The following is a 27,890-nucleotide window of genomic DNA, read 5'->3' as shown; positions in this document are numbered from 1 at the left end:
AAGGAAGTAAATTGGGACAGATTTCTAGATCCCTCCAGGCATGCATACAAAAGGATCTGCAAAGCCACCAGGAGGTAAATTTTATAAAGATCAGCCCCCTGATTAGGATTCTGGGAGAGTTTATCCTCCTATGGTCCTGTAAATGTCACATGTGTTCCCATGGGGAGTAATATCTGCTGTGTGCCCTCAAAAAGGATCAGCCTTTTTGGTTTAGGCAGATAAAGAGATCATCTGTGGCTCCACTAGATCAGATTAAACATTTATAAGGCCAAGAATCCTCTTGCTTTAGAGACAAGCATGAGATGAAGAGGATGAGGAAGAAACTGCCCCATGAGCACTTTATTCCACCCTTGTCCAGTGAAGGATTTTCACAGAGCTGCTGCTGAGCTACCAGCCACTATCATGTGGGATACACTGGACATGTCTCCGACTGCATCCTGTTCCTAAACTTTCACTAAAGTCCCTCTTAGCGTCCATATTCCTCATGTAACTTCATATTCTGGCACTCAAGCTTCTGACAGAGACCTTTACTGCACTTCTGTAAGTCATGGTAACACCCATCTGAGCTAATTAAAGCACTTAATTAAGACACATTGAGACTGCCTCACCTCCAGCTGCTGCTTGGTGTCAGCTGCTAGAAGGTCTCGTATGTCCTCATTGTAGATCTCCAGGTAGGAGGCTCTCAGCAGGAACTTGGTGTTTTCAGCACACTGCAGAGCACAGGGAGGACTGGGGGTGAGGCTGCACAGCACAGGCACCCACAGCTGGGTGCCCACCACCCTTCAGCACCTCATCCAACCTCCCCGGGCCATTCACTCCAGGTGGAACCACTCAACACACCCTGCAGGGCCTTCTGGTCCTTGCACATGTCCAGCTCACAATGTCATCTGGCATGAGGGTGCAGTGCATCTGACCACGCACAGGCCTCAGCTTCAGCATGAGGAGCAGTGCACCCCAAACCTGCCCCCATTCACGCTTCATGCCATCAGCACTCACTTCTTGGCAGAGGACACCAAAGTCTAGCAAAACCTTGCCAACAGGACCTCTTTCACACCCACCTGTACAGGCTCAAAGATGTGTTCAAATGCCCTGGGAATGATCCCTTTCTGTGAGGAAGGATCTGCAACTCCCTGCGTGGTGAAGGACTTCCCACTGCCAGTCTGGCCGTAGGCAAAGGTGGTGCCATTTCAGCCTTCCATGACACCCTGGAAATGGGAGAAACCCAGAGAAAACAGAAATCTTCTTTGCCTAACTGGAAATACATCATCCAGATTCATTCCCACCCCCCAAAAGGTGTTTTAAAGGAAAAGCTGGAAGTAAACATCAAATGGTTGCTTAATCTCCACACACCATCAGAGTATAGCAATTACAAAATTAGCATATAAATCAATGTTTTTCTCTCAAAACAAGGAATCTTGAAGCAGTGCAGGTGTTGAAAAGCAGTTGACAACACCAACATTTAGCAAACTATAATATTTTTGCCATAAGCACAAAAATCTTATGAGATTCAGAGACAACTAGAACAATAGTTGGTTGTGGGGTGGCCATTGGGATGGTCTCTAGCTTTGAATAATTTTTGCTTGGCAAGCTGCTCACTGTCACTTGTCCCTGTTTCAGAGAAGTATGGTAGGAAATAAAAATAACTGGATTTCTTAAGGTTTAAATAAGAAAAAAATAACCTATTATTTTAATATCTACTGTTTCTAGCCCTGCTTGTTCTCATGTTTAGAAACTTCCATCTGAAAACCATCACGAGCCATTTAATCCATGTTACTTCTTCTAACAAAACTTTTTTTGGGGGGAAGGTTGGTCTTTTTTTGCTCAACAGGTTCATTTCTCACCTCAGCTGTTTCCTGTGCTGATCTGCTAACAAGGAAACAAAGGGATCCCTTATCCTTTTGCCAGTCTAATCCAGGCTGAGGTTCCCCATCTTCTCTAAGGTTTCTCACTTGACAGTAAAAATGTCCCTGAAATCATCAGTTTGATACCACAGCAGCTGCCCCTGGATCCCTGGCAGCGTCCAAGGCCAGGCTGGACAGGGCTTGGAGCAGCCTGGGACAGTGGAAGGTGTCCCTGCCATGGCAGGGGGTAGGATGGGCGAGTCTTAGGGTCCCTTTCCACCCAGAGCTGTCTGGGATTCTATGATATAAACACCCACCTAAAACAATTCAGTGTAACTCTCTCCTTGGTGCCCTGCTGGCTGCTAACAAAGTTTTGTTTCTTCCCAACTTCCCAGGCTGTTGCTGGGACACTGTCTGCCCTCCTCTGCCTTGTAGCTAAACCTCTTGAAGCAGTGGACAGGGCTTTCTGCCCACAAATCAGAGAATCCCAAATGGTTTGGGTTGGGAGGGACCTTAAAGTTCATCTTGTTCCACCACTCTTCCATGGGCAGGGACATCTTGCAGCATGGGGAAGGTCAAGTGCATCCTGCTTCACTTAGGGATCACCTGTAAAACCCTCCAGCCCCTGTCCCAAGCCATGTATTCACAGAATATTCTCAGCTGCAAGGGACCCACAAGGATCAGAGTCCAACTCCTGGCCCTGCACGGACACCCCAACAATCCCACCCAGTGCCTGAGAGCATTGTCCGAACGTTCCTGGAGCTCCTTTCATTGTGGTGCCCAAAACTGCCGCTGCCCCGGGTGCCCACTGACCTCCACCAGCGGGCGGGCGGTCTCGTTGTAGATGTTCTCGGTGCTGTGCTGCCCGCCGAACGCCCCGTCGAAGGAGAACTGCCGGGGGGGCTCCGCGGGGTTCCGCACCAGGCACCGGCCTGGGGCAGGGACCGGGGTGGGGCAGGGCTGGGGATGGATCAGGGCCGGGGATGGGGCAGGGACCGGGCTGGGGCAGGGCTGGGGATGTGTTAGGGTGCGGGGCTGGGCAGGGCCGGGGATGGGCAGAGCCCGGGGCTGGGCCGGGCTGTGCGTGCCGAGGATCAGGTGCTCGCACACAGGCGCTCACCTGGCGATGCCGGCGAAGGCCCACACGCTCTCGGCGAGGACGCTCTCGTTCTCGGGCAGGAAGGCCAAGCTCCTCGCCCCTTTGCTTTCGCCTCCCGCCGCCGCTGCGGGAGCCCGTTAATTCCCTCTTCGCCCCCAAACACTCGTGGCACCGTGTGTCCCCGTGCCTCAGTTTCCCCCCGGCACTCACCGGCGTCGCGGGGCTGCTGGTGGAGCTGTCCCTCGCCCCCGCAGTCCCGGTAGGCTCCCGAGCGCAGCACTTTGCTCCGGATGGCTTTCTTGCGCACCAGCACCGGCGAGCAGTAGGGGTTCCCCGGGCGCCAGGCTCTGCCCTCCGCCTCCGGCCGCCGGTCCTGGGGATGGACAGGCTGTGAGAGTGGCCCGGGGGCTCTGGCCGTGGGGAAAGTCAGGCGAAACACCACACGGGAAAATGCTGCCCAAAGGATGCAACACCAGAAAAGTTGTGCAAAACACCACCAAAAAAAAAAAAAAAAAAAAAAAAAAAAAAAAAAGTCATGCAAAACACCGTGGGGAAAATGCAGTGCAAAAAATGCAGTGCAAAACATGATGTGCAGAAGAAATGCCATGCAGAACACTGTGGAACAATGCCATGCAAAAAATCACCATGCTGTGCAAAACCACAGTGCCAAAAGAGCTGTGAAGAGCATTTTTACTGTGTAGACATTTCTGCAAGAAATGCCATGCCAAAACAGCCATGCAAACCACCGTGAAAAAAGTGCCATGTAAAAAAGTTATGAGAAATAATGCTGTGTAAAAAAAGTTCTACAAACACGTATCATGGAGAGAAAGTGCTGTGCAAAAATGCCAAGGAAAAAATGCGCTGTAAAACCTTCTGCAAAAGAGCTGTGCAAAGTGGCCGGTGGCAGGAAGGGCCCTCAGGGAAAGGCTGTTTCAAGCAGGCTGAGCAGAGCAGCGGGGCCGTGCAGGATGGGCCCTGTGAACCGCGACCCTCGCAAGGAAAGGTTGTGCAGAACACTGCACATGCACCGCTGTGCAAGGAAAGGCTGCACAAAGAGGAAATGCAAGGAAACCGTGCAAGACACCAGGTAATGATGTGTGCAGTGACAGCGTGCTGCTCAAAATGTGAGAAAAGGCGGCACAAGGGCTGCCTGGGGACACGCTGTGCAAAACCCCTGCGCTAAAGCACCGTATACAGACTGCTGTGAGAGAAATGGGCTGTCCTGTGCCAGGAGCTGGACCTGATCATCCCTGTGGGTCCTTTACAGCCCAGAATGTTCTGGAAATGCCATATGAGGGAAAAGCCCTGCGAGACCCCGTGCACAAACAGGCTGTGCCAAAGCACTCGAGCAGAGTGCCGAGCCAGGAAACACCGTGAGAGAGCCCCAGGTGTGAGAGCCCCAGGTGTGAGAATCCCAGGTGTGACAGCCCTGGGTGTGAGAATCCCAGGTGTGACAGCCCCAGGTGTGAGCAGCAGCTGGGCAGGGCAGGGCAGGGCAGGGCAGGGGCACCTACCCCGGTGCCCAGCGGGCCGAGGCCGCCGGGCGCGGGCAGGCGCCGGAAGGACACGAGGGCGTTGACATTTCGTGACACCTCCTCGGGGTTGAGGGGCTCCCGCAGCACCCCCGGCCCCGGGAGCTCCCCCTCGCCCGCCTGCTCCTCGGGGTGTGCCAGGAGGTAGCAGAGCTGGAAGGAGCGGCAGAGCAGGAGGTGCAGGGTCTGGACCTGGGGGAGGTGAAAGACGCTCAGTGCAAATATTAAAAATAATAAGAACGAAGGTGTTTTGGGGACGGGGCGGGGTTGGGCCACCACCTCTCCCGGGAGCCCCACGAAGAGGTGGCAGAAGAGGCTGCTGGGGGGGCTGTGGGGGTTGCGGGCCACGAAGGCGAACTGGCGGTCGGGGAGCCTCCAGGTGCTGTACAGGATGCGGCGCAGCGCGTGTGCCATCAGCAGCGTCTGCGGGACGGGGCGGGGGTCAGGGGCACCCAGCACCCCCGGGCCCGCCCCAGGGGCACCCCTGCTTGCACACACAAAACAGCTTCTCGAGAGGAAAGCAGCGCTCAGAGAGGTACAGCCCCTCCCAGCACCTTTCCAGCAGAACACTGAGACCTCCCCAGCATCCCTGACCCCCTCAGCACCTCTGACCCCTCCTCCCCACATTCCTGACCCCCGTCCCCAGCACCCGTGACCTTCCAACCCCACCAACTCTGACTCCTCAGACCCCAACCCACCTCCCCAGCACCCCTGGCCCCCTCACCAGCCCCCCCAACACCCCTGACCCCTCCCAGCATCCCTGACTCCCCTCCCCAGCACCCCTGACCCTCCCAACACCCCCTGACACCCCTGACACCCCTACTCAGCCCCTCTGAGCCCCAGCACCCTTTGCCCACCCCCATTGACCCCACAGCCCCCTACCTCCCCATCAGCACCGTAGACCTTCAGGCCCTGCAAGCTGAACCTCAGCACCACCGACCTCCTCCGGGGACAGTCCTGTCCGGGAGATATGTGGCACAGGGGGCTGGGCTGTGCCCCTGGGGGTGCCCCGATTATTTGGGGTCTCCTGTGTTTCCCAGGGCAGGGAGCAGTGGTCGATCCCGACCTTCAGTGCCCGCAGCTGCTCCTCCACCTGCCCTGCTCGCTGCTGCAGGTCCAGCTCCTCCACCATGAAGGATCCCACGTACTGGGGGGACAAAAACCCCACCGGGTCAGCTCCAGCCCCCACGATGCACCCCCTGGGCAACTGACCCCCGCTGAGATGCTGGTTTGGGGAGTCATGAGGGTGCAACAGCACCCAAATCTCATCTTGGGGTGTCGCCCCCCACTCCCCCATGGGTAAGTCACCTCCGCTGGCTTGGTGACAGAGCGGGCTCGCTGCTGGGGGGCCGCAGGGTCCGGCCCCCGCCCATTCCCCGGCTTCCTCTTCATGGCAGTGGGGATTCAGGGTGAAGGCCGGATCAGGATGGGGTCAAGCAGCTCTGGTGCCACATCTGAGTTATCCAGACTCCTCCAGGGTGATGGGGCTGGAGCAAGCACGGGGAGCCTGGGTCCGACTCCTGGTCACTGTTCCTGCGAGGAAGGAGGGGACAGACACAACCTGCCCCCACTGTCCCCTGTTTCCAGCCCGCTGAGCCCTGGGGAGGTGCTGCGGTCCCCGTGTGGAGCTCCCCAAGTCCTGACGCCAATGCAGATGTCCCCAAGTCCCAGTGCAGTTGTCCCCAGGTCCTGGCCCCAGTAAAATGGTCCCAACCCCAACACAAGGGTTCCAGCCCCCTGACTGCACGGGTGATGTGAGGGTCCCCATCTTCTGATCCTAAGGTCCAGTCCAGGCTCCCATGTCCCCACTCCAAGCAGCATGCAGGCAGTCCCCCATGTCCTGATCCCGAGGGAGATGTGAGGTTCCCCAGATCTCCACCCCAAAGGTGATGGATGCAGTGCCCACATTCCATCCCCAAAGAAACCCAAGCAGTCCCTGCTGGTGGATGCAGTGCCCACATTCCATCCCCAAAGAAACCCAAGCAGTCCCCGCATGCCCAACATACACTCTGGACCCCAAGTGAGGTGCATGCAGTCTCGCATCCCGAACTCCAGCAAGGTTTTGGGGTCCCCCCACATCCTCCCCCTCCCATCCTCCATCCCACTTCCCGCCGGCCACGCAGCAGCACCGAGACCCCCGGGGCTCTCCCGGGGCGATCCCCAAATACAGAGATGAGGGCAGCAGACTTGGGGGTGCTTTTCGGTCCAGAGCAGCCACGGAGTAGTGCGCCGGACCCTTCGGCCACCCAAAGGGGGTTCGTGCTGCGCAGCCCCCGGCCGGGCTGGGACCGGCGCCGCTCGTGTCACCGAGGCCCCGCCGCAGCCGCCTGCCGCAAACGCGAGAGGGGGGAGGGGGTCCGGCTGCCCCGGGCGCATCCTGGCCGTGGGGGGGGTCCCCGCGGTGCCGTCTCCCCGTCACAAGCGCAGCTTGGCCCCTCTCCTTCCCGGCACAATTTGGGGGTCTCCCCCCTCCCCCAGCCAATCCGCGGACAGGCGGCCCCCAAGCCCCGCCCCCCTTTTCCCACGCTTCATTTCTCAATGGAGCCCCCAGCCCACCGACCACCCCGGGGTCCCCAAGGAGGGATGCTGACCCCCCCCCAAATTTAGGTGATGTGTGACACCAGGCACCGAGCATCTCCTGGGAGCCCCATCCCGCTGGACCCCCCCGGCTCACGGGCAGCTCTCGCTTGGATGGCTCCGGAGAAACGCAGGTGAAAAATTCCCGCTGCTCCGGCTCTCGGCCTCCGCCGGTTGTTTTTCCCCTCGCCGGTGGCTCCTCCGGCAGCTCCGGCCGCGGCGCAGCGATGCTCGACCCGTGGGTGTCAGGCCCTCGCCGCCAGCCAGGCCCCGGCGAGCCCGAGCCCACGGAGCCCACGCCGGGCACGGGGCAGGCAGCAAACTCTCATTTCCTGCCTCCGATCTGCCCGCGATGAATCACCGCAATTTTCCTCCTCGGTTCTCTCCGTTTCTTGGAAGCGACGGCGAGCAGGAACGCTCGCTCGGGATTTTGGAAAACGCGGCGGCAACTGATTTTCTCTGCGTCTTTTGCCGTCTCCTCCGGCGTGCCCAGCGGAGCAGCGATTTCTAACCCTGACACGTACACACGTGGTTGCTCGCCCGCCACCCCCTGCCCTGATGCTCAGACCCTTTTCACCCCAATTTCTACATTCCCTGTGGAGTTTTGCCCACTGCTGCCTGCTTTTGCTGGAATAAAAATGAAGAGGGTGGCTCTGGCCTCACTGCAGAACAACCACGTAACCCAGAGCCCCCAGACACCCTCTGTGCCAGCCAAAGGAAGCTGACCCCAGTCCCAGGAACCAGTTGGTTCCTGGAATGGGAAGGCAGCAGTTTGGGGAGGGGTCTGACCCTCGGTGCTGCATCCAAAATCCCTCATGCCCCAGCAATCCTGAGGGTGTGAGGGAAAGGGTCTGACTGGCACCATTCAACCCTTGGGTCACTGCCAGCACCAGCTGCTTCAAGGCAGAGCCACCCCATCATCGATAGTGGAGAAACCATGGAAAAAAAGGAAAAAAAAGGGACAGATGGGGCTGAAGAAACAACATAACAGAGCCCAGACTGGACAGGAAGCGGAGACTGAGGAAGAGTGAGGGGCAGAGCCGGCACAATCCCCCCAGAAGGCGTTTGCTCTGCTGGCAGTGAAGACTTTCCCATTCAATCCCAGCCACTGCTCCTGGACCACTCCTTTGGATTAAATACAACCAACCCTGAGACTTTTTTTTTGTTTGGTGTGCAGAAATCACTTAAGTCAAACCACAGCCAGAGTCTGGCAATGACCAAGGTTTTGGCACAACTCTTAATTCAAGGTGCTCCAGCTTGGATGTGAGAAATCCGTGTCATCCAGAGCAGTGTTTTAACAAATACTCATGGGATTGTTGGTGTGGGGATGCCATTGGGAGGAGGGAGGTTGGAAAATGCCCAGCACCTGGGTGAAGACTCCTTGTCCCCATAAATATGCCAGCACTGAGAAGTTTCTCCAATTCATCTCACCACAATGCCAACAAACCCCACAGCTTCGGTACAAGCAGCCCCAGGAACAAGCCATTAACTAATGTTTCTAATTGCTTTACATCGCTGTGGATCATTCTTTGACCAGAGCTTTCACTTTGTTTCCCCTCAGCTGTGATTTCTAACCTGCTGTTTGTACCCTTCTTACAGGGTTGGGAACAATTTAGGCCATTTCTATAGGAATTTTTAAACTCCCAGTCAGAGGTAGCACACTGAGACAGCAGCTGAAAAGAAGAAATTCAATGAAGCTGTTTCCTCCCTTTCTGTGTCACTCCCCTCCTCACAGCTCTTCGCAGCAGCACGTTGGAGACTGTCAGGTCCCCTTGGCATCGCTGCCCTGGGCACGGCAGAGCAGGGAGGTGGTGAGCTCTGAATGCAGGTGCTGCTCTGTGGAGCAGGGCCAGGGGAGGAGGTTTCAGCTGGGACTTTTGTCCTCACTGATCACTGACAAGGGGAGAAGAGGACCAGCAAGAGATTTCAACAGAGCTTTTTTCCTCACTCACCTTTGTCTCCAGAGAAATCAGGGAAGAAAAAGGTCAGGAATTGGTCCAACTACAGAGCTTGGCAGTGGCTCAGGCTAAATCATGCTGGCTTTGAACAAAGATCTGCCTCTGCAGCAATCTGTGGTGACTGTATTCCCTCTTCTCTACCTTTCCAGGACGAGAAGCTGGGATGAGGAGAGAATGGACACAAGGCAGGCCTGGAATCTAGTTTCATTTTATTTTAGCAAACCGCATGTTCTTCACGTATCAACATCTCTACATTAGCAATTGTATAGCTCTCCAACTTCTCTTTAAAAAAGGGTAAACAAGAGGTGACAAACTCAGGCTTTTCATCTCTTAAAAACATTTGAAAGTTGGATTCAAGAAGACTTTGATATATTTTGGTTTTAAGGTAACAGATGTGGTGTGGAAACACTAATTCAAATCACCCGCCTAACCGAGAGCTGCCCCTTTTGGAGCCCCTCTGGCACCAGACCCTCAGGAGACACCAAGGATCCGACTCAGCAGCCAGCCCTGGGCCTGTGGCTGAGGAGAGCAGCACCTCGGGGCTCAGTGCAAGTGCTGTCTGTACACAGCTCCCTCACGGGAGCGCCAAGGACCTCGGCATGCAGGGATCTAGGGAAGACTCCTCTGCCACGGCGCCTTCTCAGTAAAGAATCACATTCCCCTGATCATCCTGTTCCTGCTGTCTAAAGGTATAAAGATCTTCTCTGAAGAATTGTTTTAAAAGCCAACCCTTCCCCCCCGAAACCCACGTGGAATACCATAAATGTACAGATTAGAGACGTCCTAGAAAAGTCCTAAAATTATTGCAGAAAGTAAAGATGACTCGTTCCAGGGGAGGGGCAGGCACGAGGCACAGCATCGAGATCTAACGAATGCTCGGGTTGGTTTGATTTAGTTTTCAGCTTTTCCCCATCATTCAAGAAAAAAAATTAAAAAAAATTAAAGAAGTGTTTAAGCATCAGAACTAAAATACAAATGCACGTTGACTTATAAAACAAGATTGTGGATTTGACCATGGGATTCCCTGACATTGGAAACATTTTACTTTTTTGCCCGGAGAGATTTCCTCATGGTGGATTTGCCCTTGGCAGAGGGTTTCACTTCCTTCCTCCCACTGGCTGCTGGTTTCTTGGAAGAGCTGCCACTGGAGGCTTTCTTGATGGCTGGGGCTGCTGGTTTGGCTTTCTTAGCAGGGGTTTTAACCTTGGGAGGGGGCTTTGCTTTGCCCCGGCGGGCGGTGGGGGTTTTCCTTGGCTTGGGTTTGGACTCTCTTCGCTTCATCGGAGGGGCCCTGCTCCGGGATTTGGGGGGTGGTCTCTTCTGCATCCTGCCAGGAAGAGACAGCACAGGAGCTCAGTGGAGGCACAAACGGTACCCAGAGCAGAGCTGCTGTCAGCAATTTGCATAAATGAAGCACATCTTGGCATCCCTGTCCTTTGCCAGCACATTCCATGAGCTAAATCCCAAAGAGCAAGAGCTCCTCTGGTAGCTCTACACTGAGCACTTCCCAACCCCACAGAGCTGCCAGCTCCCAACCCCTTTGTTAGGCAAATAAACATATAAATAATGACAGTGAATCAGTCAGCTGTCAGAACAATTAAGAGCCCTAAGCACTATCTCTCCTCTCTAAATGGGATTTTATTACTTAACAAACACTCATATTAAGTCCAAATTCTGAGTGAGGTAGGTCTCATATCTGGCTGCAGAGCTGAAAATAATTACTGTAGGGAAGAATTTTTTAAAGAAAACAATAAATACAAAAAGTTCCATGTGAAACTTCACAGTTTCTAAAGCAGGAAACTAAAAGCAATGTAAAGAATAAACACAGGCTCTCTCTATCTGGAGGAGAAAAGAGGAAGGCTTCAAATTATGGAATGGGGGAGGTCAGTATCTCTGGAATAAGGAATAACTAGAAACTTCTGCCAACACCTGTGAGCAACAGCCCTGTGGATATGTGCCCACAGCAAGAGACACACCTGAGCACTCTACAGCTTATTTCATCCAAAAGGAGCCCACTCATCTCTCATGCTGCCATACCTCTTCTTTGGTGGTGGCTCTTCCTCCTCAGACTCTTCCTCTTCAGATTCTTCTTCCTCCTCAGATTCCTCCTCTTCTTCCTCATCAGATTCCTCAGAATCCTCATCCTGCTGCTTCTCTGGATAGAGCACATCTGGGCTACAAGAGGGGTCTGGTCAGAGCGTGATTTGCTTTTAAGGTACAGCCCCAGGGTAGGCAAGCCCTGGGTGACCCTGGCTCTCCTCTGGCACTGCAGCTTTAGCCCAATCCAGAATCACCCCCAGGAATTATGTGATTGCTGCTGTCCCAAACCAAGGTTATTTAGTCTCTGCAATGGCAGAAACATGACAGCCTGGGAATGTACCAGCCCTAAGCTGTCCCTTCTCCATTTCCCCATTTTTCCTATCCTTCATTGCTCCTTCCCTGCAAACCCTGGGAGAGGAACAGCAAAGGGGCAGGATCAGACTCCAGAGCTAAGCATGGCTGAAGCTGTGGGGGCCCACATGTGCAATAAAGGGAGCTGGGGAGCAGGCACTTCAATGTCTGTGCTGTCATTTGGCTCTTCCTGGGACACCAAGGCCTCATCCCAGGGCTCCACATGGCCCAGCACAGTCTCAGCTCACAGCTGGAGAAGAAAGGCTGGTTTAGACTCAGAGTAGCTAATCTAGGTCATCCTCCCTCCTCCCACCTCTCCTCCCTTAAGGAAAGAACAGCTGGGTCCTGCTCCTTGGGAGCATCCTGGCATGGAGAACCCACCCCACTCCCTGCTCAGGTGAATTGGTTGTAGCCCAGAACACTTAAATAGCCCAGCCTGCAACAAAAGCAGCACAACAGACTACCTGAGGACACTGAGCCCAGTATTCTACTGCCATTAAAAGCTTTCCTTGCTAATGAAGTCAGCTTTCTTTACCCAAGTAATGCCATTACCCAAGTAATGCCATTATCCAGAACATGGGTGACAATGTGGCAGTTCACTAGTGATTAAACCCTCCACAACCTCCCTGTAAATAGGAGGTTGGCTCATGAACTCCAACTCTGATACCCGAGCTGTGCAAAACTCCTGAACATCATCTTACAGACAAGCTCTTTACCTGGGATAATAAGGGAAGCAAAGTTGAAAGGTTCCACTGAAGCCCTTCCCAGAAATTTGCTCCATCCAGCCATTCTTCTCACATTTCTGCAGGGTTCTCTTCAGTAGATGCACTGTGAAAAAGAAATCGGAGAAAGGTTGTGTTACTATCTTTATCCTCTTGTCTGATCTTATTGCTCTCTAGTGTGCCCTCTGAAATCAGAGCTGGAGTCAGGATGGGAAATCCTCTCAGTCAGTTTGAGCAAGATACAAGATATTGTTCCTGAGCACCTGGCAAGAGTGGCTTTAAAGTCTCCAAAGGAAGGAGTTGAGAACAGTGCATGTTTCTGATGTTATCATCATGGGATGCTCCTTCGTAAGTCATTCAAGAGCACCATGTAACTACCTCTGTCCAAATTTAACCCAGGTCTCAGACTGTCCTCTTAAGTGTGTTTTAAAATAAGCCTTTTACCCTGGTTTTGATTTCCTCATGTTCTAAATGTTGTATGTGCTGCATCTTTCCCCATGCTGTGGCTTGCTTTTTGTTTTGCTTTTTAAAGGGTAAAATATTTGGTCTAGAAATACAACAAATGAACTTCTTATTCCAGACTTTTATTCCAGACTTTTATTCCAGCCATTCCATTGTGTACTGTGTAAGAACTGAAACTCAAACTGTGCAAGTACAGGGGATCTTTGTCTCTGGCAAAGGGCTTGGGTTGTTTAGTCAGTTCAGAACTTGAATTTTCAGCTTGAATTAGAGGGGCCATTTACATATTGAGCTCCCAGGAAAAAACAAAGTTCATTCTCTAGCACGTTCCAAAGTTTTTATAACCACCAGGCTGGTTTCACTCTGGGTGTCAAAGGTCAATAACAGCACATAAGGGATTTGACTCCAATCAAGTCCAGTTCTGCAATGAGCCATAAACTGGGGAGGAGAGCAGAGCTCTGCTCTGCAGTGTGTACCCGCCTGCTTTTCACATCTCACCAGATCTTCCTCCGGTTCTCTCAGAACAAAGCAGAGATCATCAAAATTCCTTTTATGTAACGGAAGGAGAAAGAAAACAACAGATTGCGAGCTGAGGTTTCCTTATCGGCCTTGCAGGAGTGACAAGCACTGGAGGCTGGCTCAACACAGGCCCTAAGGACCAGGGACATTTCCAATGGTCCTGAAAATAAACCATGTGAGGGCTTAGGAAGCCTGGAGCCTCTTTTCCCTGCCCCGAGATTAAGAAGTCACACTCAGCATCAATTTCTAATTGGCAGAAGGCCTCAGGGCAGCTTCTTCAGTCCTGGAACCTGTGCTGTGTGTCAGTAACCCTGCACCAAACAGCTGTGCTGATGCTGTGCTCCAGCTCTGGGTAAAGACTGTGGGATCAGAAATCTCCTCGCTGCTCCTGAGGAATGGCACCAGCTCGGTGAACAAACACCACAGGAACAAACTGATCTATGTTCAGGTTTGAACAGAGACCACTGTGACCTCAGCCTGTATCTATGGACCTCCAGCACTAATCAACTGCATGGGGGCTCATCCCAAATAACCCAAATAAGCCACCAGAACATCTGCTTGAAAGCCTCTGCTCAGGCAAAAGTCAAACCAGACATTAGTGTCACTCCTGGGAACAAAGACATGCCAATCTCCCTTCCAAATAAAATACAATTGGCTTTTCTCCTTATTTGCTTGACCTTTAAAAAATCAGATGCAAAGTAGGGCCTCAAACAAATCAGTAAGAGGGGTGCTTGTGAATTTTTTTAAAAAGTTAAACTACACAAGTTCTCTCAATAAAAAGCAATTAGGAACTGCATTGATGCAAGCTGCTGTCCCTTTCAAAGCAGAGAGATATGAAATCAACTTGGTGATTTAAGAACAATAAAGTACTTAAATACTATTCCCCCTTCCTGGCTATAGACAAGAGAATCATGCATTCTGTCTCAGGAACTGGCTTGAAAGCGACTGATGGGAACTAAAATCCCAGAGCATCTCTGCAGCACAAAGGGCTGAGCAGCTGCAGCTCCCTGCAAGCTCAACAGAGCAGTTTAAAGGTGCTGCACAGGCACATCTGCAGCTGCAGGACTCTCTCAGCATACAGAATAGAAGCAGTACAGGGATCAGTACTTTACCCTGCAAGTTGGAGTTGGTCCCTGGGTAATTTTCCAGGATATACTTCTTCAGCGCTGTGGTAGAGCAGGTCTTCGGTTCATTCATGGCCGCAATAGCAGACAGGATGGCATCTTCCATCAGAGTCCCACCCAGCAGGGGCTTCTCCCCTGATTTCTTCAGCTATTTTCCAAGGAGGAAGAGAAAAGCATCAAGACAAAATTCTCCCAAACCAGGTCAGGACAAGCTCCTCTGCACCAGGTGGGTCGGCGCTCCTGCATTAGCACAGATACGTTTAATATTAAAACACTGCACAGGGAACGCTGCTCTCCCAGCTGTAGGTGGGAGGACAGGCCTAGTCAGTCACCTGGCCTGGGGGGCTTTATCAGCAACACCTCACCCCAGCCCCCAAATACACTGCAAGGATGTGGCAGTCTAAGGGCCTATTGCTCAAGGGAGGAAAGAAAGCAAAATACATCACATCTTCCTCCATCCCACAGACCAAATGTACCCAAGAGCCTTCCGTGGCACACACATGAGTAAAAGATGTTGCAGGCATCTGGGGTACCTGCTGCACTTCCAGTGAGGGATGGAAAGGAAAGCTTACCCCACCAGCTCCCAACTGTGCTGGTGAGTCAGCGCTGAGCAGTGCATGCAGCACACTCAGCAAGGGAACTGGGGTCTGCTCCTGAAACGGAGACCGAGAGGAGAACAAGAGTCCTACTGCTTCAAGTAGCAGTAGGACAAGTGCTGAGCATGCCAGACTGCTGAAGAAAGGGCTGCCCAGGGAAACCAGGGGACAGGGCGCAGTAACTGACAACCGAGGCTTGTGGTCAACAAGGATGAACCCAGTCTCTGACCTGGAATGTCCCAGATGCTCCTTTCCCTGTGATCTGCTCTAACTGGCCCTTCTCTACAGCTCTCTGCAGGGCGTTCTTCAGCAGCTGGGGTCTGAAACACAGGAGGAGAAAGCTTTACTGACACACACTGACAGCTCCAAAAACAAACAGAGAAACAGCGCTTTGCAGCATGTGAGCAGAGCAGCACTTAGAGTGTCTGCCTACATGCAGACACTTTAAATGGAGACCTGTCAGCGAGGCTCGTTGCCCGGGCAGAAGGCAGCACCACGCTGGGAGCTGAGCGGCGGCACAGGCTCGGTGTCACGGCACCGCTGGCAACTCCGGGCACACGGCCTGGCAAGGACCCACTCACCTCGAGCAGCACATTTGGACGTGGTGGGCACTCAGCTCACAGGCAAACAAGGGCTGACGAAGCCCTGTTAGAGGTGACATGCAGGGTTTTCCTAGTTTTGCTTCCCAAGTCTCAGCTTGCTCCGTACAGGTCAGCTTAAAGATTGCTGTATGTGTGTGCTGGCTAAAGCATCCAGATCCAAGGGGCATGAGACCCCGAGGAGAGCCCTTCACATCCAGGCAGTAAAGGGATGTGGGTATGGTTAAGGTGTGCAGAGCAGCACTGCTGGTGGTGTCAGGAACAAAGATGGGATGTGGAGGGACACAAGAAAAGGCACAGCTTTTCCTCAAGTTTTCCCACAGGCCCTGCAACTCAGAGCAGCAGCTGGTTTAAATACCAGCTTGAATCATTGTGAAGCGAGATAGAACCAGAGGAAGGCCCAGTTTCCCCAGTCCTCTGCTTGCTAAAGCAACTCCAGCACTTACCTTATATCTACTTTGAGTTTGGGGTAGTACTGAGACACATATTTCTTGATCAGGCTGTAAGAAGCTTCCTTGGGCTCACACAGGCGGGTGAAGGCCAGTGGCAGGACATCCTCCAGCTTCACCTGCTGCTCTGCGCTCGGGGCTGAAGTGTTTTTCTGGAATACACAGACTTGCATGCATCAGCAGGGCCTAAAACTCTGGCTTTCTGAGCCAGCAATGCACATGTGGGGATAAGTGCTCCTGACACTGGCTGCTGAGCTGGAAATTCAGGAGCTGTAAGGCAGCTCTTTAACAACTTAAAACAGTTTGCAGCTTAAGAGATATACAGAAAATCTGGCTGAATTTTCATAGGAGTTTTAGAACGGCTTTACCGTTCTAAATAAAATAAAAATTGCTGAGTACCTAACATCTGTATTTTTAATTACTTCCTTTCTCTTGCTATAGACGTCTTCCTCTGTCACACTTCAGTGAGACAGAAGAAAAATCATAGAATCACAGAATTATTCAGTCTGGGAAAGCCTTCCAAGATCATCAAGTCCCAACACTAACCCAGCACTGACATATTCACCACCAGACCATGTCCCCAAGTGCCATATCTGCAGGTTTTTTGAAGACTTCCAGGGATGGTGACTCCCTGGATCCCCTGTGCCAATGTTTTACAGCCCTTTCTGTGAAGATAATGATACATGCTGACACGAAACTTAAAACTCATCAAAGACAGAACCTGTTTACACAAATCAAGTCTTCCCCATCCCCAAAATGAACAGCTAAACAGGAGTCTTTTTTTTTTTTTGAAATAACACAATAAAATCTTGATTGAAGCCAATGCTCCATTCTGAGTTTTCCTCCACCTCTTTTGTTACTATGAGAGAGGACGATCAGGGAAAAATGGTCTGTTCTTTATACAGAAAATGTGCTGAAGTTCAGTGCTTTGATGCTCAACAGCAGCTCTGCAAACAGCACAGTGGGTGAGGGAGCTGCTCCCCTGCCAGCCAAATTCATCCAAAACATTTGTTTTGCTGCAACACAGAGAAAGTAACTGGGAACAAAGACACCCATATGCTGCAGAGAGAGGTGATGTGTCAGCAGGTATCAGTTGTCTTGCTCACACTTCTTGTGGAGCCAGTGAGCTCTGTTTAAAAAGTTCCACTACAATTAGTCTCCTCCAGGGCCCTACACAAAGTTCAGTTTTAGGGCTTTTGGTCTCCCCAGGAGGCAGGAGATGACCACCAAGGTGTTCTAACATCACCTTTCTAATCCCAAGGGATTGGCAATTCCAGCTAAGCATTTTGTGACTGCAGCGTTAGGAATGTGTTTCACACACTCAACACAGCATGGAGTGGAGATCAGAAGTGCTGGAACCACAACTAACTGTGAAGCTCAATAAACCATCTCCTTCCCCAACAACACTGAGCACCAGCAACTTTCTTCCAGAAGCCTTAGGACATTTTCTTTTTCCTTCCTCTGTCCTCACAGCTGAAAACATTCCCCTCAGTCCTACAGACCGGAGTCTTCCCTTTATCCACACAACAGATAAAACACACACAGCAGTAGCACAAAACTCTTTTCCACTACCTGAGAGACACTTCTCTCTGCCCAGTAAAGACAGAAGAAGAGTTTCATGGTTATTCAGTTTTGTGTCTCTGAACCAAAGCCTAGGGGGTTAATGTAAACATTTAAAAAAGATTCTGATCATTTGACTTGGGTTTAATTCCTCACAGTAGCTTTCTAATACCTGTGGGATGGGCGTTTTAATTGCTGTACTTGTGGAGAAAAAGCTCAGGAAGGAGGAGAACACTGGGTTGAGAACGTTGGGTAAGGTCCACGTGTTTCAGTGCAGCACATTTCAGAGTGTTGTTTAAAATCCATCTTACCTTTCTGTCTCTGGCTTTTGGAACAGTTTTTCCTGCATTAGACACCACCACAAAGCTCCCAGAAGCTCCCTTTCCTTTCACCTGGTTCAAGAGAAAGTAATTTCAGTCCTTAGCAGAGTAACTCAGAATACTAACAACCTGAGAGGAATTCATCATGATGCAGATTCTGAATGCACTGTCACCCTGCAGTGGGTTTTTATGGCAGAGGCCTGACTTGAACCCACTGAAACTTCTGTAAGATCAGAAACTGCAGCCAGACATTGGGACATACTCTGCTGTGCTGACCAGTAGATCCTGACAGATAACACAAGTATAAATTACAGTTAAAACCCACACTGCTGCAGAAGTGACACCACTGGACTCACGTGCTGCTGCAATGCTGTGTGACACAACACCCAGAAATGGCAGGAATTGCACAAAAACCAACGGTGCCAAGCATGCGACTGACACAACAGTGCTGAAATCCTGCCAGTGTCCAACAAAGCAGTGACACAGGTTGAGGAACCTCCACAAGGGAGAACATGCTCATTTCACAGTTAAGGAATTCCTATGCAGTTTCCAGAATCATGGAATGGTTTTGGCTGAAGGGGATCTTAAAGATCACCCAGTTCTACCCCTGCCATGGGCAGGGACACCTTCCACTATCCCAGGGTGCTCCAAGCCTGGCCTTGAACACTGCCAGGGATGGGGCAGCCACAGCTTCTCTGGGCAGCCTGTGCCAGGGCCTTCTCACCCTCCCAGGGAAGGATCATTTTCCAATACCTCATCTAACTCTGTTCCCTGGCACTTTGAAGCCATTCCCCCTTGTTCTGGCACTCCAGGCCCTAGTAAATAGTCCCTCTTCAGCAATGCCATCTCCAGTGCTGCTCCACAAAGCAGCTCTTACCTGCCTAATGATTCCCCTCTCCAGCTCCCTTTTGAGTGCTTGCTTCAGGAGGTATCCCCTCCTCTCCAGCTCCAGGGAAGGGTATTTGTGGATGATGTATTTCCGTATTGCAACCACCGAGGCACCGCTCTTCTGAAAGCAGGCCTGAAACAGACACAAAACATCAGAAACCACCCACACTGGAATTATCCTGAGTGGGGTGGAAGAACAGAGATTGGACTGATGCACACAGGCCACCACAGGATGCCAGGGCTGGCCTTTTTCCCACTGTGAATCAAGTATAAAACATGACTAACAAAATACTTAACTTTCCTCTTCTGAGTAGCTGAAGAGCAACACAAACAACACAAAAGCAGCACAGCAAGCACATATCTACTACTCCCCTGCTCTGAAGCCCTCACACAGAATGGCTTAAAATACAAAGTAGTCACCTTTTGGCAATGCTGCACAACTGATTTACTAACACTTTATTAATGCCAGACTGAGTAATGATTAAGTCGGAACAACCTGCCAATTATTTTTTTTAAGAAGATGGAGGATTGACATCAGTAAACTGGCAAAACTTAAGGTGAAGTTCATATTTTGAAGCTAGATGGAAAGGCCATCTTGTAATTAAGGCTGGTGGAGTCCAGGCCTCCTCTGAAGGGAGTGACCAAGCCTTGAGGGGAGAGCAGCAGCACAGCTACAACAGCAGAGATCTCTTACAGTCAGGAGGGACTGAGTAAACCAAGACCAAGTAAACCAAGACTTTGGAATACAGGTTTACAGTATCTCCATCTGTACTGAGTTAGAGTAAGTTAATGCTAAAAGAAAGCACATGGATCAAATAGATGGATGAATCCAGGTAAATGAAGTTAAATGTGCCTAGAAGGCACAGCAAACAAAATTATGACAGCAATCAACCAGGTTATGCCATCCTAGCTGTTCCTCATAATGTAATTAGGGAGGGAAACAAATTCTAAACAAAGAAATCAGCTACAGGGCCCCTCATCATCCTCATGGACTCACATGCCAGCTCCATGGGCTTCCAGGCACAAGCACACCCATCTAACACACCCAGCTTCCTGCTAACACAGAGCACTGTCACCTGCACCTCAGCAAGCTGAAATTGCGTGTTTTAGGACACAAATTGAATAAAAACCCCATTTGTGTCCTGCCCACCTTGATGGCCTCGGTTAAAATCGCGTCCATTTTGGGCCGGGAGGTGGCTGCCATCTGAGTCTGCTTCTGTGCCCGAGCCAGCTGGCTGGCAGAGAGCGTGGCCCACGCAGGGATGGTCTTCTTCACCTTCTTCTCCTTCTCCTTAGTCTGGTCCTTCTCTCTTAGGGAAAATGCAGAGCAATAGTAAGAAAAAAAGCACTAAAACAAGCCAACAAGTAGGACAGGAACAACAACAACAACAAAAAAAAGCCCAGAACATCTGATGTTGTTTAATGTAACTTAAGGACTATTTTGATATTTCTATTAGTAAAAGAGAGACCTTGTATTGGTATTCAGCTTCACATGTTTGAGAACAGCAGTTCCATGTGATCAGGAGCTTCTTCCTTAGAAGCATCTTAAGGAGAGGCACCTTAAGGCACTCATTTTCCTTTTCTCTCTGTAGAGCCTGACTTCCTTCAGAATCCCACCCAAATCCCTGAATTCAGCGCCAAGTAAGCCTTACTCCTTTTTGGTTTCTTCTGAGGACTTTGTTTCCTCCTTCCCTTCATTCTCAGGTTCCTTTGGCTGTTCTGCTTCACTGGATGCAGCAGGCACGGTTTCAGTCTCTTGCTCCTCTCCAACAGAGGCAGATTCCTCAGAGGTGACTTCTGCATCTAGAAAAATGTGAAAAAGCATCAAGCTGCTGTCCAAAACCAGCTTTCATTCTTCAGGAAGGTAGAGGGAACAAAAGCCAAACTTAAGAACACACCCCACTAATTATTTCCAACCAATTTATTTTCACTAACTTAAAGGTGTTATTTAAAAGCAATTTAAAAAGTGAAGAAAAGTACTGAAAAGAGCATCAATAAAGGTGCAATCAGCCCTCAAATGCCAGAATAACTGCAAACAGCATCATGCAACATTTTCACAATTAACCAGTTCCCACAGTGTTCTCCTCTTAACTCCACAAGTTGCTGTTGCAGACAGACCTGGGATTCTAAGAAGTAGCTTTGCTTATGACCCAGTTATTTTCAAACACAAAAGCACCTAAAGGATAATTACAATTCCATCACATTTCCCCAGACTTGGCAAAGCTTTAGGTGGCACATGCATTGGCAGGAGCACTTGTATATCAGAAGGATCAAATCCAGTCAGAAATCAACTTACCAAGGAAATAAAAAATCCATAGAAGTACATTTAGCTGAGAACAGGCCTTAGAGCCTGGGCTGCCTACTAGATAAAATGCATATAAACTGAAACTCCACACTCTGGATAAATAACTGTCCATCAACACTGCTCTGTGCAGCTTAAGTATTTTTGATATATTCCTGTGCAGTTTTCCCATGGAGGCCTTTAAAATACACAGTGAATTAAGAGTCAGTTTTGTACGTAGTTTTTTTACTTGTGACACCGAAGAGGACAAAGTCAGTGAAACCAACTGACTGTAGTAGTGGAATGACACATTCTGGGACACTGAGGCCAAGCTGCTAAGAGCAGGCATGTTAATATCAGACTAGATTGCATGACTTGTTGTGGTAAAACATTTTTGCTCAGAAAAATTGAGAAAAAAAAATGGAATACTCTGTTTTTCCATTCATTAACTGCTCCTTTTGATCTCAAACTATCTTTCTGATGCTACTGAAATTTCATAATTTCTTTACCCTAAAGGATGTGCAAACTTAAAAAGGGACGATATTTAGCCATATTTTCATGTCTGGAGTGACACAGGGTATAAAAGACAAAACAAGTGGGTTCAGACTGCAAACAGTGTCTGCAAAACACAAATCCTGGAAAAGCCTGTGACAGGGAGCCAAACATTAATAATATTTGCATCCTGGCTGTAGGGTTTTCCAGGAGTTTGAGAGCCAGCCTGTGTTTGGATATACGTGAACCCCCTCCAGAACCGTGACTGTACCTGCTTTGACCTCTTCCCCTTCGGCAGGTTTGCTTTTGGGAGGAGTTTCTCGGGAAGAAGCGTTCACCGAGCGGCGGATTGGCATCGTGTCGTCTTCCACTTTCTACAAAAAGCACGTGAAAATCAGCACAGATGCTGGAAAGAATTGAAAAGTTTTGAAATGGGATTAAAGCAAATCAAAGCAGCATAGGCTGAAATATTCTGGTTTGGATTTTTTAGGATGTTAAATGACAGTAGCCCTCAAACCAGCTTCTTCAAAGCATACTAGGAGAGGATAGTTCCACATTTTACGGTTATAAAAGAAATAATTTCAATCCCAAATTAAATGAGATGAGCATTTGAGGATTTTGACAGACACATCATCTCAGGGAAAGCAGGGAAGGGGAAGCAGAGTTTGTTAGACTCCCAGTTGAGTTTCCTAGAAGCAGGGCAGAAAGAGTACTGAGTAACCTTGAGCAGGACTGGAAGTCAAGGACTGATCCAAGGGCAAGCTTGGAGAAAGGGCCAGCCCCTACCTCACTTAACTTGTCCGTGTGGATCAGCTGAGCTCCCGTTAAGAGTGGAAGCGCCTTATGATGCACGGGTTCAGCTTCAGACAGATCAGTCGACATTTAAATTAATTTCTAGACCCAAGTGCAGGTAACTGTGGAGCCCCAGGTTTTAACCCCAAGGACTTTTTCCTAATGGTTTTCACAGTGCAGTGAGGAGTCAACCTAAAGTACAGAAAAGATGTGGTGTGAAAATTAACAAAACAAAAACATCTACGTCCACATATCTATCAAATTAAAGATTAAAAAGAAAAGGATAAATGACTTACAGCTCATGACCAAAACAACTGACAAGCAACACTTGCATTCAACAAAGGTGCTAAAACATGTATGCAAACTGGTGAGCTATGGGTGGAGCAGAAATGGGAAAGGTGCAAGCCAGACCTGCTCCATCAGAAGATGGCTGAAAGACAAAAAGGCTCTTTAAGTCAAGGGCAAGCACTGATGAGATGCAGCCATTGCACTGTGAGTGAGGGAACTGGTCACTCAGTGACTTTGGGTAAAAGCAGGAGCTGGCACTTGGAGCTAAGGCATGACACCATTACATCTGTCAGGCAGAAGATACCAGCATTGGGAACCCAAGCCATGCCCCTCACACTAAACCCCATGCAATTTAAAGAAATGAAGGAATCTTTTGACAAAAACAATGACAATCAGAAGAACAGCCTCCATGCCTTCAACCAGAAAACATAAGCTTGCCAAAGCTCTGCTCCAAACACATGCACTGTCGTGGATAACAAATGGGTTAAGCTTAGTATAACCCTCAAGTCTCATCCCCTACTACTATTACGCTTTTACAGCCTTTCTTACCTGCTGCCCATCTGCCTGCACTGGCCTCTCCTAAGGAGAGGGGCTCCACTAATTCCATCACAAAACTGGGATTCATTGGCTCATTCACTTCCTCTCAGAATCCCCTTTAAAAACCTCAGAGGCAAAGCCTCACCTCCAGCAAACCACAGCTGGACCTGTCCCAGTTCCATCCAAAGATCAAGCTCAGCCTGCCCTGCTCCCCTCCTGACAGAGAGACAGCCAAATGCCCTGTTTTCTCCTCCTCTGGGTGTCTCCTTTTGCTCAGAAGGCAGGCACTTACCATAAACTTTCTCTTTCAATAGGTATTTCTCCAGCCTGGTGTTTTCCTCTTGAACAGACCCAGCATCAGCCCCAGCCCTGCTTTCAAGCTGACTTTCAGCACAGTTTCAGCACTGCTCTCCCCACTGCACAGCTCTGTACCACACCAACACCACTTCTTGCCCAAAACCACAGTCCTGTCATTACTCAGCAGTGGGGATTCCTAATCAGTCAGAGGCATTCTGACAGGAACTGAACAGCCACTCTGAAAACCCACGGGGAACTGGTCCTGCCTCAGCACCAAGGAAAGCAAAGCCCAACGGCACTGGATGTTTTCTTCTAAGGCAAAGCAGAAAGATCAAAACACAGCACATGCCAACAACACAAAAAAATGAGATGCATGAAGCTTTCTTGTGAAATGTCAGGATGTGAAAATATACTAATTGCCAGCTAGAATATACAGAATTTAGCACAGCACTTAAAAAAAAAAACTTGGCCTGTTTTGAGGAACCTTTCTTCCTCAAGTGTGGAAAGTGAAAGGAAAAAGAAATTAAAATTTTCACCAGGCTTCAGCTCAATATTCAGTGTTTCTTCTAGCAAGCAGAGTCTAAAGCCCTTTAAGGAAATGCCACAAATTTGAAGTGAGTCCTAAAATAACCAACTACAGATTCCCTCTCAGGAAAATCAGTTGGGGGCTACAAAAGACTCATTCCCTGGGATCAAAAAACACACACAAGCCACACTGTGGCTTACATGGTCCTGGGGTTTAATTATTTTTAAGCTGTTTGACCTGCATGACACATGCACGAAAACAGTACTCCCAACTCTGAGCTAAAATTCCTCAAGTTCTGAAAACCCTTTTGTTTAGATGAGTGTATAAAGCACTGGAGACTTTTTGCTCTCAAGAGTACAACTTAGCACAATTCCTCACTTCTGTGCCTACAGTACATGCAAACAAGCCAGGATCCAGCAGAAATCCAGGCTTGTTGATTCCCTCAGCATTGCCAGGCATGGGTCATCTCCCAGGGAATCAAAGGGGCAGGAGGACAATGCCCTCCCGACTGCAAGGCACTGATCTCCAGGGGCAAGGTCAGAAGCTGCACCTCGTGAGAGCATCCTCACAGGGACTGTGCCTGCTCAGCCCATTTCTTTCCACAGGGGCATCAAAAGTGGTTTTCTGCATTGAGTGTGAAGTGTCAACCACAAACAGGCCTGAATTCAGTTCATCAAAAAGATAAAGCAGAAAAAGAGAAAGTTTTGCAACGACAATGCAGAAAACCTCATTTCCCTCTCCAAATAAACCAGATGTGCGTAAAGGGGAAATCGAGTCACCCAAATCAACTGTTACCTGGACACACTATTTCAAAAGACAACTTTAAACAAGAATCACAGCTACAATCACAACCATCACTCAATAAAAAAAATGAAAGTAACAAGTGTGTTTTGCATTTACACAAACACCAAACAAACATTGTGCCTTGAAAGGGAGTAGAGGTCACCAGCTGAGGATGCAGTTTGCAAAGTGATTGTTGGGTGATTTTAATGAACATTTAAATATGATCAACTGTCAGAAAATTATAATCACATCAGCAGTGAAAACACCACCAGGATACTAACCTTCACCAAAGTACAGAAAGTCACTCCTCACAGAGTTACACTTCTTTTTCTACAGGAAAACTGCAGGTTCACAGGCTCCTAGACTATCATGAACTGGTTATTCCAAAGCAGGTAATCCAGCAAGGAGCTAACAAGCAACAAGCCCCCCCAAACTCCTGGATTTCTAGATGAGCAGGAATGTGTCCACTCTCACAGCTCAGGGAGTAGCTGCTAATGGAAAATCCAAAGGCAGAGAGAGTTTTTCAGGAACTACTCTGAACCACCTATAGCAATTTCCTCTTGAACTACCACACCATTAGGAATAAATAAAGGGAGGCTTCAGGTGAGACACATATTTGATAATATTTCCAAAGCATGGAGTCCCTCCACTAATGTAAGAGACACAAGAATTAAAAAAAAAAAAAAAAATTAAAAAAATTGTCTGAGTTCTTGAATTTCTGCTGGCTCTAAGATTTTTCAACTTATCTCAGCCTTCAATCTCCTTAGAGAGAAAATGCTTTAGGATAAACTAAGTTTTGAATATGGCAATCCAAGTGTCAGGCTGGTAGAAACTCCAGCTGACAGGGACTCAGGGTAGGGTGAGAAGGCTGAAAACAAATATGCAATGGAAAAACAAGGAAGTGTGTCCAATCCTGGGCCAGTGGGGTGTCCCCTTACTGTCACACGACACCTACGGGTGATTGATGTACTTCGATACGACTGGGTACAAAGCACACGACACCACCGGCCTGGAAACGAGGTCAAAAAGAGCTAAAAAAAGGTTTTATGCACTTGCAGGTTAGAAGGCAGGGCGTCAAGGGGTACAAATCCAGCAACCTGACAAGTAATGTAAGCAAGAACAGCTGTTTGTTATCAGAAAGTCTTAGAAAGCAAAGTAAAACTGGGTTTAAAAATCAGGCTATCAATTACTAACAGTTATTTACTACTCTATAATATGCAAGAGTACTTAAATGACTTGGAATTGCTGAAAAAAACACAGGAAATGTTAATACTTCTGCAAATCCAAATCAAACATGCCAAAACGCATCACCTTCTAAAATGCAAGCTGCACAATTCTTTTAAGCTTCGTCCCCCTGAAATCCTCCAAGCTGTTCCCTAAAAGCCCAGCCCAGGTAGCAGCAGATACTTTGTCAAACCCTCATATCTACATGGTCACAGGACACCATCCAGCAACATCTCAGATACAAATGTGTCTGTCAGGAGTTCCCAGCTGGGGCCGCCACTGCCTGCCAACTGAGATGTTCCAGCACTCTGCCTTTGGCTTTTCCAGCTCATGGAGCTGCCTGTGGTCCTGGCTAAGTCATCCCAGGAGTACTTAGTTATTTAAACCAGCCTAAAGTCCTGCAGATTAATAAAATATGTTATTGAATAAAAAATATAAAGTTAGTTCCAACTTCTGATCCTTATTTGTCAACCCACTCGGAAACTCCCTCACATGAGCTGAGCACAGCTGGCATTCCCATCACTCCTGCTGCACCCAACAAGTTTTGTCCCAGTCCTTAGAGCCACCATTCCCCAGGAGGTGTCCCAGCTCCTGGAGTTTCCCCCCAATTCAGTTCCAAGGTCTGCATGTGCAGCTCTCCTGCAGTGAGGCTCCCAGGGCTGTTCCAGGCTGGCAGAGCCCTGCCCAGAGCAGCTTGTTTCAATGACCCAGGACAGGGGTCCAGCACACAGAGCCCAGAGCTCTCCACTCGCCAGGCAGCAATTCCTCAGCCTGTGTTACAGTGTCCATGTCCACCCCTCCTTCCCTGCATGGGGAATGGGGGAACAACAAACCCCATGTACTTCAGGGCTCAGGAGAGCACAGCAAAAATCCTTCACACTTCTGGCATCCAACCACAGGAATTCCTACACTCACAGACCCAAAGGAGGGTTTTTTAAGCCTAAAGATATATTTCCATTTGAAAACATTTTTGTTCAGTGTTGAATTTGAGCCTCTGACTCCGAATGCCATGAATGCAACCCAACTTACACCTTGCCTGTCCTGATTTTTACAGAGCACAGCAAAAATTAAACCCTGCCCTTCTGTGCACACAGATGCTGCTTTCAGTGAAGACAAAAAAAAAAAAAAATTAGTATATTACTAAAGTGAGACTGATGCTCCCACCCAGGGCTGAGCTCAGCACTTGTCTCTGTTAGGGTCCAACACCAGCAACCCCAAGCCAGCTCAATCCCCACATCTGCTCATTAAAACAGAAGTAACCAGCCATGGCTCACCTTCCCTGTTCTCCACACAAAGAACACCAGCTCAACAGAAAACCACTACAGGTTTCTGATCCTCTCTCCAGCAATCTCTGACCTGCACAGAAGGCAGTAAGAACAGATTGTTTCCGTTGCCTGGATTATTTTCCATTCCTGCACCCAGGGGTTTTTCCTCATGTCCCCAAACAGCCACAGTCAGCGAGCAGCTTAAATTACAGCATCATCATACCTAGAACTGACACAAACTTCAGCCAAGGGATTAATATGAAGCAGAATTTCTGCCTGCACAGGTGTCTGAAAATAATCTATCTCCACACTGATGCTCAGGATCATGATGGGACAAGCTCTGAGGAACAGTTACAAGTTTTGAACAGTTTTTGGCTCGAATGGCCCTCGATCCAAATTCTCCACACTCTGTCTTTGCCACATGGCCACTGAGGGATGAAATCACCCCCATTAGCTTGCACAGGGTTCAGCTTTAAGTTTAAAACAAGCTCAGGTCACAAAGTTAAAACAACTCCAACATGAAAATCCCCTGCTGAAAGTTTTCATAGCCTTGGATAAAATATCTTAATTCAGGATCCAACTTCATGAATTTTGACAAACTGCTGACACCTGAATGAAAATTTAGGCTGCAAGTGTTACATACCAGGGCTTGAACCCTTTATAGGCCATCTCCTCCTTGCCTAGATAAATTTAAAACAACAGTACAAACCCTCCTCCCAACTACTACTTATTCAGCTATCATTTATTATTCTACAGACAAAACTATACATG

General features: G+C 49.2%; 2 protein-coding genes across 3 annotated transcripts; both read right to left on the bottom strand.

The window, feature by feature from the left end:
• Positions 1–2,957: 2,957 nt before the first annotated feature.
• On the bottom strand, positions 2,958–7,166 carry SH2D5 (SH2 domain containing 5). Its single transcript, XM_041463390.1, has 8 exons — positions 7,147–7,166; positions 5,781–6,005; positions 5,539–5,619; positions 5,355–5,429; positions 4,752–4,895; positions 4,455–4,664; positions 3,151–3,313; positions 2,958–3,064 (listed from the first exon to the last, which is right to left on the bottom strand). The coding sequence occupies exons 2-8, from the start codon at positions 5,862–5,864 to the stop codon at positions 2,958–2,960; spliced, it is 864 nt and encodes a 287-aa protein (XP_041319324.1). The 5' UTR covers positions 5,865–6,005; positions 7,147–7,166.
• A 2,033-nt stretch (positions 7,167–9,199) lies between these two features.
• HP1BP3 (heterochromatin protein 1 binding protein 3) lies at positions 9,200–27,452 on the bottom strand. Of its 2 annotated transcripts, XM_041463413.1 has the most exons (13): positions 27,129–27,422; positions 22,194–22,391; positions 21,679–21,781; positions 20,287–20,437; positions 19,785–19,944; positions 18,624–18,767; positions 17,738–17,818; positions 15,864–16,018; positions 15,048–15,138; positions 14,211–14,370; positions 12,115–12,226; positions 11,045–11,182; positions 9,200–10,334 (listed from the first exon to the last, which is right to left on the bottom strand). In XM_041463413.1, exons 2-13 carry the CDS (start codon positions 22,287–22,289, stop codon positions 10,049–10,051), a joined length of 1,677 nt encoding a protein of 558 aa, XP_041319347.1. In that variant the 5' UTR covers positions 22,290–22,391; positions 27,129–27,422; the 3' UTR covers positions 9,200–10,048. The 2 variants fall into 2 exon arrangements, with proteins under 2 accessions (XP_041319347.1, XP_041319349.1); XM_041463415.1 differs by lacking the exons at positions 9,200–10,334; positions 11,045–11,182; positions 12,115–12,226 and having other exon boundaries at positions 14,327–14,462; positions 27,129–27,452.
• Between the last annotated feature and the right edge of the window lie 438 nt (positions 27,453–27,890).

This window comes from Pyrgilauda ruficollis, unplaced genomic scaffold, assembly GCF_017590135.1.
Source record: "Pyrgilauda ruficollis isolate IOZ18807 unplaced genomic scaffold, ASM1759013v1 scaffold165, whole genome shotgun sequence".
Classification (NCBI taxonomy): Eukaryota; Metazoa; Chordata; class Aves; order Passeriformes; family Passeridae; genus Pyrgilauda; species Pyrgilauda ruficollis.
Note: the sequence above shows the minus strand (reverse complement) of the source record. Positions and strands in the feature narration are given on the sequence as shown.

Bases quoted from the DNA above. Each gene is read 5' to 3' on its own strand.
- HP1BP3 (XM_041463413.1), bottom strand. From the start codon at position 22,289: ATGTCGACTGATCTGTCTGAAGCTGAACCCGTGCATCATAAGGCGCTT. The intron at 19,945-20,286 runs GTAAGGCTTACT...ATTTTCCCTAAG, and splicing joins TCAGAAGAAACCAAAAAGGA to AGAGAAGGACCAGACTAAGG. The intron at 17,819-18,623 runs GTAAGAGCTGCT...CTCTTGAACCAG, and splicing joins AGAGGGGAATCATTAGGCAG to GTGAAAGGAAAGGGAGCTTC.
- SH2D5 (XM_041463390.1), bottom strand. From the start codon at position 5,864: ATGAAGAGGAAGCCGGGGAATGGGCGGGGGCCGGACCCTGCGGCCCCC. The intron at 5,620-5,780 runs GTGACTTACCCA...TTGTCCCCCCAG, and splicing joins CTGTCACCAAGCCAGCGGAG to TACGTGGGATCCTTCATGGT. The intron at 4,896-5,354 runs GTAGGGGGCTGT...CCCGTCCCGCAG, and splicing joins TCTACGGTGCTGATGGGGAG to ACGCTGCTGATGGCACACGC.